At 33.4% G+C, this 15,053-nt stretch overlaps 2 protein-coding genes across 2 annotated transcripts; one reads left to right on the forward strand and one right to left on the reverse strand.

Annotated features, from left to right (window-relative positions):
- The first annotated feature begins 1,500 nt into the window (after window positions 1-1,500).
- LOC108217016 (probable 2-oxoglutarate-dependent dioxygenase AOP1) lies at window positions 1,501-3,362 on the forward strand. The gene is made up of 3 exons (XM_064092283.1): window positions 1,501-2,091; window positions 2,410-2,731; window positions 2,935-3,362. Exons 1-3 carry the CDS (start codon window positions 1,721-1,723, stop codon window positions 3,172-3,174), a joined length of 933 nt encoding a protein of 310 aa, XP_063948353.1. The 5' UTR covers window positions 1,501-1,720; the 3' UTR covers window positions 3,175-3,362.
- A 2,093-nt stretch (window positions 3,363-5,455) lies between these two features.
- LOC108215595 (GEM-like protein 5) lies at window positions 5,456-7,891 on the reverse strand. Its single transcript, XM_017388101.2, has 3 exons — window positions 7,550-7,891; window positions 5,918-6,192; window positions 5,456-5,834 (listed from the first exon to the last, which is right to left on the reverse strand). Exons 1-3 carry the CDS (start codon window positions 7,746-7,748, stop codon window positions 5,643-5,645), a joined length of 666 nt encoding a protein of 221 aa, XP_017243590.1. The 5' UTR covers window positions 7,749-7,891; the 3' UTR covers window positions 5,456-5,642.
- Between the last annotated feature and the right edge of the window lie 7,162 nt (window positions 7,892-15,053).

Below are 15,053 nucleotides of genomic sequence, written 5' to 3' on the forward strand. Positions count from 1 at the left end.
TCCACGGGAGACCTAGTAATTAGAGGATGATATTTAGTTTCGTGAATGTAATTTGAATTCGGGTTGATATGTAGTCTTTCGTTTGTGTATGATACGTGTTAAATATTTTTCAATGAAAATTATGGTATTATAGATTGATTTATTTGGTTGAATCAATTTATATAAGTTGAAATATTTGTTATAGTAGTTAAAGATATTGGGGCTGTTTGAGAAAACTTTAAAAAAATGATTTCTTAGTTAAAGTAATAAAATGGATTATAAGTGAGAGGTAAATAAGTTAATTAAATGTTTTGAAAAGAAACATAAATTCTGAAAAAGAAGTTAGCATTCTTAGATTTTTAAAAGTGCTTCTACTTATTTACACAAACGGGTCAAGAAAAACAGAAATCAGAAGCAACTTCTATTTCTTAAAAACAAACAAGCCCAATGAACAGGTTTTGGGTCTATTTTGAATGCCATAAAATGGCAAAAATATTGAAAATACAGCATGATCCCGTAAAAACTAAATTCATATTTGCAATAGATGTTCATAACAGATTCCATCATTAGTTTTAAAATTTAAAAACTATCAAAAAAAAATTATGAAATTGGACCCGCAATTTACATACACCGGATAGTTTTGTTGTAAAATATTTATCTTACGATGGATATTTTATGGTAAAATAGCTATCTTATGATAAAAATTACTATCATAAGTTTATGTGTTAGTATAGCGAGAGCGTGGGGTCTATCTTTTTAACTTAGTGATGTTTTACCAACCTCACTACGAAGGTCAAAATTTTGATGGTTTTTAAAATTTATTACTCGATCCAAAATTATTGCAATTTTTTCGTCGTAAGTTGCCAACTTACGCCAGATTGAAGCCTAAAATTCCGTCGTAAAAAGACCTGTTTTTTTAGTGAAAATCTATTAATACAAACTTTTGTAATGCATTATATAGTCGGACTTCACTTATAGATATTTTAATAAACTTTGAATCAGTCATGCTCACAATTTTGCTTCGAAGTCTACATATCGAACTTGTTCACGAGTTCTTGAGTTTGAGCTTTTTGAACGATTTAGTACTGTATTGTCTGTAGATGAAGAGCTGTAATTTTGATTTTTAAACTTGTTCCACTCATAAAATTAAAAGAATCGGTGTTTGCGTTAAAACATTTATGGAGTCGAGCCGCTCATAAACTTCTCGGCTAGTCTACCAAGCTATGCATGAAATATTATAGAATTATTTTTTTAAAATTTTTAATCATTCCAAATTTTACAAAATTATAGAAATGCCCCATAAAATTTAAAAATATATAGTTAATTTACGAAAATTTGCTTAATACCATCCAAAATTTGGATCCTAAATCCGCCCTTCCCCGTACCATTTACCAGCATATTCAATACATGCAAGTTACGGCCGTCTGCCGTCCTTTAAAGTCAAGAAGTAAAAATTCTACAAATTTAAGTATCAAACACTACAGCAATGCTGTTTATCACATAACAGTTACATCTATATGTAGTAGCCACCGGAGTTTCCAAGTAAATATTATTGGACTCTGACAGATATCATCCACAATTTTCTCCGTTTTTTCCTATCCAATTTATTGTATTGTTTTGATTGGATCTGTCTGTTGTTAGTGGACATATATATCTGAGCAACAGGTTAAAACTGTGATCACACATAAGTAGAACAATTAGCAACATAAAATTAGCCCAACTAAGCAGAATTTTACCATCCATGGATCTCCAAGCAAAGCCACAGCTTCCTATCATCGATTTCACTGAGGCTAATCTTCGGCCTGGCTCCGGTTCTTGGCTCTTGACAAGCAATGAAGTCCGACATGCACTGGAAGAGTACGGTTGTTTTGTAGCTGTTTATGATAAGATAAATATGCAGATGAGCAATGATGTTTTTCGCGCATCAAAAGAATTGTTTGAGCTCCCGTTGGAAACAAAGGTCAAGAATGTTTCGGATAACATCTACTACGGGTATCTTAAGCTGCCAGTGATTCCTCTTTACGAAAGCTTGGGGATAAGAAATGCAACAACTTGTGATGGAATTCGGAGTTTTGGCAATACCATGTTCCCTTCTGGGAACGAAAAATTCTGGTACAAATGAATAAATAACTTTTCCCCTTTTTACCTTGTTGGAAACACCTGCTCCTGGGTTATAAACAGGGAGGAAAGCAAGTGAAGAGGAAGTAAAGTTATAACTTTCACTCCTATTTGTCCCGAGTTTTTTAAAAGGACGAAAGCAAGTGAAAATGGAGGCAATTATAACATAGTTTCACTCCAAAACTTTCACTTTAAAAGTGGGATGAAAGTGAAAGTTCATTGGCTTTCACTTACTTCCTCTTACTTTCTCTCCTAAAAAAACTCGGAAGCAGGGCCTAACTAAATCTTCTTTTTGTTGCAACTGAAATGCAGTAAAACCATGCACTCGCATGCAAATCAGCTAGCAGAGCTAGAACAAATGGTGGCCCGGATGGTTTTCAAGAGTTATGGTGTGGAGAAACACTACGAGTCCCATGTTAACTCAATGGATTATCTTCTACGAGTTATGAAATATAGGCTACCACAGAAGGAGGAGAGTAATGTTGGTGCTCATGTACATACAGATAAGAGCTTCATAACAATACTTCATGAGAATCAAGTTGGTGGGCTGGAAATTAAAACCAAGGCTAATGAATGGATTGCAATGAGAATTCCACCATTTTGTTACTTAGTCATGGCTGGCGACGCTTTGCTGGTGAGTCACAATCTTCCTTCACATATTAGAAAAAATAAATATACTCTATTAAACAAGGACGGATCTAGAATGATATTTGCCGGTGTCACGATTAGGGGAGACACATGTACCCCAGCTTCTTACTAGATCCATTCATGTTCAAGAATGAAATAAATGATCTTAAAACATTAACCATGGACTTGTGTTTTATATGTTGGGAGCAGGCATGGAGCAATGGCAAAATACACTCTGCATTTCATCAAGTGATCATCAAAGGAGAAAAGCAGAGATTTTCGGTGGGGCTATTTTCTTTCGTGAATGGGATAATAGAGGCACCAGAGGAACTCGTGGACAAAGAACACCCTCGACAGTACAAGCCATTTCATCATTACGATTTAATGGATTTTTATGCCAACGATGAAGACAATAAAACAGAGTGTACCATGCAGGCTTTTCGTCTGTGAATTCACTCTTTAAATTTGTAGCACAACTAATGTTTTTGTATGATTTTTATTTTATATTTTACTATGTGATCAGCACTGTATGTTCATAATTCACCAAAACTTTATACAAACTAGGCAAACATCAAAGCTAATGGTCAATCGATCAGCTATGTAATTACGCTATAGAAGAATAAATAATATTTAAACCAGGAAGTACCTTGATGGCCGGAAATTTTATAGAAAATCTCCATATTCGTCATCTCTTTTTTTTTCCAGCTTCTTCTTTTCTTTCCCTTTTTTCTTTCCTTTATTTCTTCCGGAAGATACCTATCATAAGGTTGCGTTAGTTTCTAGTACAAATTATATTCATTACTTACACTCAACAAATATAATATTTGCATTATGAGTACGCATTATACAATCGTGTTTGTATCTTACTCGTTATATTCTTGCATTATACGGATATAGTATTACGAAATTATATAATCATTTTTCTAGTGTTTTCATGGGCACAAAATAATTATTACTATTAATTTTGATGTTAGATTGTTATTGTTTCGATCTCATTAATAATAATGATATGAGTACTCACAAAGATATCCATCAATAAAACTCTACAATATAAAGTACAAGACTGAGCAACTGAGGTGATTTTAAGGGGGAAAGGTGAATAAATTACTTTTGCTGATTGGGCAATTGAAACAGTGGCTGCTACTATAGCCAACCTAAGAAGCCAGCTTACTGGAAGCTTGATACAATTAGCTTGCTTCGTTTCAGTAAGAAAATAACTTGGCGAGAATGTAGCTTATAAGAGGCCTGGTGCAACTGGTGCAATTAGTTTGGTTTTTCTTATTTTGTTTGTTCAACCATGGAAATTGGAAGTTAATACATCCGTAATACAGAAGGAGAAGTTACCTGATTTCAGTGAAATAATAGCACTCCCTCCGCTGAAGGACTATGATTTATCCACGCCTCAGGCCCAGCCAAAGCCACAGACTCAACAGATAACTGAAGACCTAGTAAATTTAAGGGATGATACAATGTTAGTTGAAGTTCAAGGCAACAAACTGGCATTAGCTTTGTTTGTGAGAAGCTACTGCAGTAGAAGGGTTTATGTTAGCAAAATTACCCATTTAACCCTCTGCTTAATTAAAAAAATTTGGAAATATCTAACGTCTGTTAGTGCGGGTGCTAAAATTTTTAAACATGAGTCATGCGGGTGCCTATTATTAAAACTTAGGTATTTTTGTGCAAACAAATTATAACTGAGGCCATCTTACTGCAATTAAGTTGATAAATTATTTATTTGTAATTGAGTACGCCTCAATTTTATCATGAAAAGCAAATACAATAGCCAAATCTCCGACGTGTCAGATTGCTTTGACACTTTGATGATAGCAGCCATTGTAAACACACACCTATCGATGTTAGACTTGTTGGAGCCATAAGGTGTAAATTAGGTCTGCTACTTGCATAATCTAAAGAAACAATAGGAATGTATCCGGCTGCAAAAACCGAATTATAGAAGCTTAAAATACAAGACTAACTCTGTATTTAGAGATTTTAATACATCATATCATGCGAATGGGAAAAATATTTTCTAATTTAACCTATACCTAATCAAAGTTCAATATCCCAAATATTAACTTTTTTAAAGTGTAACCAAACCCAACCTCGCCAAATCATAAAAGGCAAAACACAAACAACACGCATTCCTCATTAAATTTTGTAATGTTATGTAAAGACAATCAATATGATTACAAAAGTTACCATTTTGGCTATATCTTAGGTTGTAGTTTGTACCTTCAGGTGGGAGATCCTCCTTAGCAAGGAAGAAGCAGCTGATGATCTAGCTCTTGGAAAGGGAGAGAAGAGGTTAGTAAAACATTATACAATTCTGCCATCAAGTAAGCAATCGAATGACTACACCTGAAAATGACCTCAAATAAACTTATTAGTACAAGGAAAATTGTGTACCATTGCTGCCACTATTGGAAGTTTCTGTATCTACCTATCTACATCTATATGTATATATATATCAGGTGCAAGAAACACAGACATTGAAGAAGAGGGTAAGAAACATACAACCTTAAATTAAACAGCATATTCAGAAAAAAAAGCTAGAATCATTTAAAAGGAAATCTCAGAAAGCGTGGTTAGGAAACAGGCTCGGAAGGATATAAGGGTCTTGATGTATGGAATTAATTTGCTTAGGTGTGACGAAGCTGTTCTCCTATAATATATACAGTAGATATGCAAATCATCAATAGAAATTCTAACCCTTAACTGGGAAATGCCCATCTCATGTAAACTCATCGGTCATTATTTATTGAAGATTAAGGAGTAACATTCCAGTCAAAAGAGTAAGTAATACAACAAAAGGTGTACCAGTACAATCCTTACTATGAAAAGAAAACAGTAATATTGATATTCCGAGAGAAAATGACAATACAAACATATAGATAGTAGTACTACTGGAGTAGTGGTGACTACTGTACTGGTATTCCGAGAGCGGCAAAATGCGAAACGCTTTCAATCAGATGGTGAGATGCCTTCTCATAATTCACAAATCCCATGAACCAGAAGTTCTGTCCGTCCACTGTCATGATCTGGATATACTTTTCAGCATCACTCATCAACACCGGGTTGATGTTTGCAACTTTCCCAAGTGGTATTAAAACCTGATCATAAGAGATTACTGTTATAGCTTCTGGTAATTTTGGGCATTACAAAGTCCTAATAATTATCTTTGTGTAGTGCATACCTTGTAATAGCTCCAAGTTGTCTGGCCAGAAGGTGCAGTGAATGAGAGGGGACGATCGCTGCAGAAGGCTACATGAAAATTGGACAAATAAAGAGTTCCAGCAACTGGTCCAGTTGTCGTGGAGAGATAGCAAGCAAAGCTCTTCTTGAGCGTCTCATTGGGAAATGTTGAGAAACTTTGCTTGTACAATTGTTCAAATCCAGCTCCTGTTATTGCTTTGGCCGCCAGATTCATTTTTCCCCAAGCCGATTCAGATACAGAGTTCCCTGTTTTCACTAATTTACATATACCCAAATAAATAACAATACCATAGAATAACATCATACTGGACCATACACTGTGTTAAACCGCTGATAAACACCAAAACGGGAGCCTAAAATTGAAGTAGGTGTAAGTTATATAAGTCAAATTAACAAAAAGAGTCATGTTAAATTCAGTGTTCATTGCAAAATGGTTATAGTCATAATTTGGCAGCAAAAAGTTAATAGCAATGCTAAATTGAACTTGCATTTGCATAATGCAACTAAATGCATTGCCATAATTTGGTGATATATATATATATATATATGCTACATATTTTATGTTTTTTTGCATACATACTTGGCAGAGTAAGTTAAATGCAATTCTCCATTTGGTTCACTTGCTGTAATTCATAACTAAATGGAAAAAATTAACAAGTCCAAAGAAAATTTATTAGTTGCAAATTTGGCATTGTTTTGATCATGTGACAAATCATATCTTTATTGTGGGAAAAAAACTGATATATGTTCCGGTAAAAATGATATGAATTCTAGTTAGTTGAAGTTTGTTAATGAGTATTTCTAGCGGGCTAACTACTTTTTAGCTAGGGGAGAGTATCATTACTGGGATGAGAGCAAAAAAAAATTCATCACCTAACTAAAAATGAGTAATTGACAGGGCACACATCGGAAACTCCGTGTGTTAATTAGTGTTAAGAAAAAGGGCAATGCTAGAGACCCCAAATTTTTCCCCCAAAATTTGTTACCAAATGACGTGGCTAACAAGTGGCGAAATTTGATTGGGTGATTGATGAATCTGCAGGGGGCCTCATTATTATGGAAATGAATGCAACCAATGAGATTTTGCCACGTCATTTGGGAAAAATTTTTGGGATAAATATTTGGGGTCCCTAGCATTTTCCTAAGAAAAAACAAGGATAAAATTATAGATGTCTGTATGTTTTTGAGACCCCCGTAGGTTGTGGAGACAGTCCAAGCCGCTTAAAATGAGGTTTTGAGATCCACAGTACAATGCGGGTGTTTGGGTGGAGCTTTTAAACCCCACTTCCGGATTTATAAGTTAAAAGCACTTATTTGTACCGTTTGTGTAAAAAATCGAGAAACACTTATAAAATGCTAAGAATCCTAATTTTTGTTTCATGATTTATACTTTTTTCTCAGACACTTTAATCACTTCTAATTTTAATCACCTGCAAGTAATAACTAATTTCCAACTTGTACTTCACTTTTTTTATTTAAGTAAGAAACATTTATTTTAAACTCACCCAAACGACAACAATGACAAAAAGGACTTGGTCTAAGGTTCGAGAGATGGGTGTGTTGGATTAAGAAAACCAAAAAAGAAAAGGGAAGAAAAAGTGAAAAGACTTACAGTTATGCCAGATGTTATTGGCAGTTTTCTCAGCTTTGGAACTCCAGATATTAAGTTTTTGAACAACGGTATCCATGGGGTTGGCAGGTGGTTTGGGAACAACAGAGTAGTGAACATAAGGATTGGGCTGATGATACTCAGCTCCTCCGCCACTCTCATTATTTGGATAACTTGTTGGCGCTGCTGCTGCTCCTCCCATTCCGTCGTATTTCTCTGTATTTGTGGTTGTAGAAGATAAAGATCCTGCTTCCTCCTCCCCTTTACTTTTATCAAAGGAATCCGATTCTGCTTTCCCTTTGCTTCACCTCGTCTTTCTACGCTACATATTATTTTATGTGTGGGACTGTGGGCTGCGTTTTGACAAAATGTTATCACAAATTCACAATTCTGTCTGCCTAACGATTTGAGCACGCAACACGCTAATACGAAACGAAACGACATGAAAAAAATAAATATAAGTTTTGATTTTTGATACACGAAACACGAAAGTACACGAACACGAAATTATCGATAGATTTGGTGTCGGATATGGGTTTCCCTTTGTGGTACACGAAATACACGAAAGTACACAAAATATTTGTACATAATATATATTATATATATTATGATATTTTAAATATATAATTATGTAAAAAGTATATATTTATATGTATGTGTGAATATATATTGTGGATACATTAACAAATTTATAGAGAATTGTATACAAGTATAAATATATCATTCACATTTAATAAAATTATAAAGGAAAATATATATTAAATCTATTTTTTTGATTAAAAAATATATTAATATTTTTATATATAATATACACGAAAAGTACACGAAGTATACACGAAACGTTCCGGATCAGATACGGGTTTCAAATTAGATACACGAAATTAATAACGGGCAGATACGGATTTCACCTTTGAGTACACGAAACACGACAATACACGAAATGAAAGTATACAAAATGAAACGATTGCCACCCCTAATTCTGACGCTTTCGTAGCCGTGTTGTTTTATGTTTGGAAAATGTTAGACGTAACGTGGTTCCAAAACCTTTTTCCTAATTTAATTGGCTACGTATGACCGGTTCGACTCAATAACACTGAGGGCCGCATCAAACATCCAACTAATTAATAAGGATTGTCTTTAACCGTGCGAAGCAGAAGGACGGATATATAATTCGTAATTTATTATTTAAATTTTAACATCATTTTATTATTATTTTAATTTTTATGAGTTGAATTTTGATTAATTATATTAACCAACCGATTATACATTCTCACGAAAATTTAGCTTTTACAATTTATTATCTATTTATAAATATTTTTCTATTATTAATATGTGATAATTTATTATTCTATTAACTTCATATGTCTGGAAAAAGATATTTATCGTGTAATAGATTAGAGTTAGAAAGTGTTTGTATTGTAATAGCTTGTTCTCATGAAAAGACAGTTAAACGATATTTTGAAGATAATGTATATACAAATATAAGTATCCACTTCATGCATTCTTGTTGAAATACTGGTACCATATTCATCATATCCCGATGGAGCTATCTTTTGAGGTATCGATCAAAACTGTGATCTCATATGAAATTTCATCATCAAATCAAACCACCGCTTACAATCAAGAAGCGAAAACAAACCTCTCACTAAGGAGAGAAAGCAACCTGAAAATCCAAGTCAAAAACCGAAATAAAAACAAACTGAAAACAAATCAAAATAAAAAAATTAGATCCGATAATCGAAACCACAATATAGGTGATTAAATTTCGAATCCGATAAGCTCCGCTTGAATCGAAGAAAAAAGTAAATCAGAAGTTCCGATAATTTAGATCTAGAAACAAACCAAACCTAATCGAAAGGATAGAAAACCTTCCCGACGAGGAAGATTATTAAAGAAAACAGATTAATAAAATAAATATAAGAGTTTGGGGCTTTCCACGGTGAAAACCGATGGAAGCCCCTCAAATAATGGAGGCTCTGTTCTTGGAATCGCGGTGAGTATTGATATTCAATAAACATTTTCTCGTGGTAATTAATATTTTTGAAATAATTATAATTAAATACGCAATCCCAATTTTCCAATAACGAAATATTTTTTTATCATTTTCATGTTTACAAGCTTGGCGAGTCTAAAATTTGTTATGTAAGGCTCATATTCAAGATCAATAATGATATTACTAGCCGTCTAACCTTGATTGAACAATAGGCGGGACACAATCAAGATATAAATATGTAAGGCCTTCTGTTGATCCTTGATGTCTCTATGAACAATAGATGGATACAATCATGATGTAAATATGTGAGGCCTTTTATCGATTCTAATAGAATTTGGTATCTCATTCCCAGTCTGATTAGAATAGGAGAAAGATGGAAATCGAAACTTGAATCTCTTTCTGTCCAGAAAATATGTTTATATATGTGTGAAGATCTTTGTGTATATGTACTTGTGTATGTGTGAAGATCCGTGTGTTTATGAAACTAGCTTATTTTGCCTGTGCTACGCACACGGGTATTTTTTTATCAACTTAACCTATACTTTGTGTCATGATTAACCCTAAATCTGAAGGATAATCGGCACAGTCAAACTATTTATTATGAGTTTTAAGTTACTAAAATTTACGTGTTTATTAGCATTTTGGCCCATGCTACGCACACGGGTATGATTTTTTTGTTTTTTTATCTAGTTAACCTATACGTTTTTTTATTAACAAACAGTATGATATGAGATATAAGTTATGAAAGGCAACGTATGTAAGAGTCAAAATACTCGATTATGTTATTGGCGATCAGTACGTTGTAGATGTTAAAGATAATATATACGAATGTCGATTAAAAAAAATAAATCACGCAACAGAAATTATAATGACGTGGACTGTATAAATCTTTGTAGTTAGTAACATAAATAATTATAAACTTAACCTGATTATGCGGATTATAAAACTTCCATCGATTTCTTAATGATAAAATTAAGGTGAATATGATGATGATAGAGTTTTCTCCCGTCCTTAATAATAATTGATAAATAGGTTAAGAAATAATTAACCTTAAAGGATGTAGTCATAATTCATTTACATTACTAAAATTATATAAATTATATACAACATTTTACTATTATAATCGAGGATTTCGATGCTGCAACATAACCTAGGGATGTTCATGGTGCGGTTCGGTGCGGTTTGCACCTGAAACCGGAACCGGAACCACATAGGTGCGGTTTCTAAAATTTAAAACCGAAACCAAACCAAATACCATTGGTGCAGTTCAGTTTATAATATAAACGGTTTTGGTTTTATATGGTGCGGTTCGGTTTGATAACCGTGAAGAGTGAGGGATTATATCTAGCCTCATCCTCTATGGCAAGTGAAATTTCGAATCTACTCCATGTTGTCATCTTTGTGATTACGCTCATTGTCGAGTATAATAATTGTTCAACCATTTATTTTGAACAAGTGTATTGTTATTCATAAGATTTTAGAATGAATTAATGATCAGGTATATGAATCTGGCCTCATTTCTGATTTCTGGCATATGAATAGACTGGAGAAAATAAAAATTCAATGTTTGAGAAGCATTGCCAAGATAGTGTGGACAGTTTTGTGTGTTGCTAGAGCTATTGCAAGAGCATTGCTCAAACTGAAAAGAATAAAAATACTTTTAACACAGAACTGTCACCAAACAAATGGTTTTAGGCTCTGCAATTTACTTCTGGACAAACTTAATCAATCTATCTACCTAAATTAACTCGTACATAGCATATTTAGTCTAACTAAAGTCACTGGGCAATGCACAACAATTGCATACATAATTATATATTTCTAACAGACATAGTTTATATATTATATTTAAACATATAAAATAAATAAATTAATATAAATATTATTGCGGTTCGGTTCGGTTTGTATTCGGTTTTAAAATGTTTGAAAACCAAAACCAAAGTAGCGGTGCGGTTTTTATTCGGTTCGGTTTTCATTCGGTGTGGTTTTATTTGGTGCGGTTTCATGCGGTTTTTGTGGTTTTTGGTTCGGTTTCGATTTTCGCTTCGGTTTTTGCTCATCCCAAACATAACCTATCATTGAAAGGACTACAAAACCTGTTGACGACGTTGAATCCGTCTTCATACTAAAAAAATATGACCGCCGTTATCACTGCAATATAAAACAAATGTTACTACCAAACACTATGAAAATTGAGAGAGAGAGAAAAATGATCAAATGATTACAGATGCAAACGGATTATAAGAATTTTAAATATAAAAGAATAGCATATAGCGTTAGGGTTGAGCAAAAACCGATTTGCAATCGAAATCGAACCGAAATTGGGAAAAACCGGAGAAAACCGATCCGAATATAACCGATCCGAAACCGAAACTGAAAAATTAAAAACCGAACCAATTTAAATGGTTGAGTTCCGGTTATACCTTCCAACCGAACCGATAAAAACCGGTTGGGTTCCGGTAATTTCTAAACTCTGAAATTACAGACATATTGAAATTAAAAATTAGGTTGGCACTATGCTCACTGAGTCACTGCCTCACACAAGCACTCAAACTCTTTCACAGAGCTGCATAACCATTAGAAGTTTGAACCAGAATAGTACAATATACTCCTGTTATTTACTACACTCTTGTATTAATTATTATGTATGCTAATTTATCTTGTTTATATATTACTTCTACATTTTTATTTTGCGGTTTATAAACCGAAACTGAGCCGATTATAACCGAACCGGCGTTTTAAAACCGAAACCGAATTTGAATCCAAACCGGCGGTTGCGGTTTTCGATTTTAAAAACCGAAGATATATGGTTCCGGTTCCGGTTTTGTCCTAAAACCGAGCCGAACCGGCCCATACTCTCCCCTATATAGCGTAATGGAGGTGGAAGAGATTGATTGATATAATTAAGCATGGATTTGTTATGATTAACTGTTATGATTGATTGAGATAATTAAGCGTAATGGAGTGGCATGATCGAAGGAACTGTATTCAATGCTATTTTCAAATTCTGATATGGTTGGAAGATGCTGTAGATCAAAATTTAATCTGGTTCGGGTCACATGAAGATCCGAAATTTGATATCATAGTGTTAATTTGAATAAGGAAGATACTGGGTCAGACCGGAAGCTTAATGAGTTGATCCAAGAGAATGTGAAATTACCATATCAGCCTTAAAAAATCACTCATGCTTTAAGAAGTATATAGATATAGATTAAGATTGCAACATGATTATATCTTTGCAAAAATATTGAAGTTGCAAATATATTTGCAATTATTTTTTTAATATAGTAAAATTACAAAAACAAACTTTCAAAAACACTATATTTGCTAAATTTCTAATAAAAAACTTTATAACAAAAAATTTAACTTCTACAGTATATGCGAAGATTGAATAAATAATCGGTTTTTCTATGGTATGCCCATGAGCACATGTTAAGCAGTAAAATTTATAAGTTTCGGTCATTTTGATTGACTCCTACTTCTTTATAATGGTGGGACCCCTCAGCAAATGCACCAACCACACCCATCGAAATCCACTAAACTTATAGAATTTGGTGCTTAGCATGTGCCCATGGTCACATAATAGACAAACCCCTAAATAATCACATCAACTATTATTAAATAAGTAAATAAATAAATGAAAATAGTAAATAGTAAAATGGATTAAATATTATTATACATGCTCAAAAATTTAGAAATGTATTTTACTATCACCATTTCAATATATATAGATTTAATAGTAAATGCACCGCTCCCCCGGCTTGTTAATACTCCCTCGTCCCGGTCAATTTTTTACGTTTGGTTTGGTCACGGAGGTTAAGAAATATGTATAAAGTAGTGAAAAAAAAGAAAGAAAGATGGATGAAATTATGGGACCCATTATTTTTAATGTATAAAAGGGAGATAATGGAGTAAAAGTAGTGTGAAAAGGAAGTAAAAGTAGTATGAAAATGATGGAAAAGTTGAGTTTGGTGAGATCCATCTAGGGGTGATCACAGTCTAGTTTAAACCGCAAAATCCGCATAAACCAATTCGATATTAATCCGATCCAAACCGAAATGGAAATGAGATTTACGGTTTCGGTTCGACTAATTTAAAAAACCGTGGTTTGTGGGTTGGTTTCGATTTAATATTGAACCAACCCGTTATAAAACCGAACCGCATATTTATATATGTACAATATAAATATTTAATATTAAGTATATACAAAATATTAGTTTTATATAAATATATTAATTTTTTAATTTATACTTGCTAGAGTTGTTGTTTAGTTACTTACCTTATCAATACCAATTACAAGTCATATCAATTCAGTTTTTAACGATTTTGATTCAAGTTTATGCATTTTATTAAACTAAAATTTTTATATTAATTTAACTATGTGAAATTGTGTAAATAGAGACAAAATGATACTTTATTTTCTAGGATTATTCATGAATCCTCATCTCTGGATCATAAGCCTTAGTCATAAACCGATCAATCTGCTTAACCGAACTATCAAAAACCGCACAGTTTGGTCCGGGTTAATTGGTTTGCGAGTCATGGGTTGGTTTAAGATTTTAAAAAACCGCTGATATATGATTTAGTTCCGCCTCTACCTCCAATTCGAACCAAACCGGACCGCAATCACAGGTGACAATAGCTTCTTTGGTGTTACTTCCCTGGCATGTGCACTTACGTGTTCAAAACCAACTAATCTACCAGCCACGTGGCACTTTTAGGAACACGAAGGGGACACGCGTCAGTCTTGCAGCTCTCGAGAGTGGGACTCACACAATGGTAATTTTTTCACTTTTTTTTTGACGGAATGATGTCCACATTTTTACCACTATTCAAAGATTTGATATACTTGTACCAAATTCACCATAAGAAAGACGAAATTCAGGAAAAAAAATATTTTTTTCAGTTTATATACAGGAAGAATCACCGAATCACATTCGTATAAAAATTTCATAATTTAAATAAATTTGGTATCTAATATCCGTTGCTTCATCGTCCGTTAATAAATCGGTACAAATGTTTTATATATTATATTAAAAACGTACTGTGTTCAGTATTGGAATTTTTAATCTCTTTCAAGTTTCATGTACTAATATTAATTTTGGAACGAGTTATAAAGCCTGTATATGTATATCCTGCTATAAAAATAAGCTCCGAGAGAAGAGAACACAATTTTGCAACCTCTAGCAAAAAAATGAAGGAAACTAAGAGCGAAAAGCCAGAAAAATCCACCGAAAAATTAGTGGATGGCGACGAGGAGGGGCAAGGGAAGTTGTACTCCCCCGAATTCGCTGTCAAAATCAACACTCGACAACAACAAGATGCTCATGTATGTACATCCTACTTAAAGTTCGAGCTAAACTTCAAAAATATTAATAAGAGGACGAACATAGGATTTATTGTAAACCAAATCTATTTGAAGCTTTTTTTGTCCTGGAATATATTTTCATGTGTTTTATTGCTGCATGTATGATTGCACAAATCGTCTGTTATTGTTATTTTACACCGAATTGA

The sequence above is a fragment of the Daucus carota genome, chromosome 4 (genome assembly GCF_001625215.2).
Source record: "Daucus carota subsp. sativus chromosome 4, DH1 v3.0, whole genome shotgun sequence".
NCBI lineage: Eukaryota > Viridiplantae > Streptophyta > Magnoliopsida > Apiales > Apiaceae > Daucus > Daucus carota.

Coding starts and splice junctions, on each gene's coding strand:
- LOC108217016 (XM_064092283.1), top strand. CDS start 1,721: ATGGATCTCCAAGCAAAGCCACAGCTTCCTATCATCGATTTCACTGAG. Junction 2,092..2,409: donor TCTGGGAACGAAAAATTCTG/GTACAAATGAAT, acceptor ACTGAAATGCAG/TAAAACCATGCACTCGCATG. Junction 2,732..2,934: donor TGGCTGGCGACGCTTTGCTG/GTGAGTCACAAT, acceptor TGTTGGGAGCAG/GCATGGAGCAATGGCAAAAT.
- LOC108215595 (XM_017388101.2), bottom strand. CDS start 7,748: ATGGGAGGAGCAGCAGCAGCGCCAACAAGTTATCCAAATAATGAGAGT. Junction 6,193..7,549: donor CAATAACATCTGGCATAACT/GTAAGTCTTTTC, acceptor TATGTAAATTAG/TGAAAACAGGGAACTCTGTA. Junction 5,835..5,917: donor CAACTTGGAGCTATTACAAG/GTATGCACTACA, acceptor TCTTATGATCAG/GTTTTAATACCACTTGGGAA.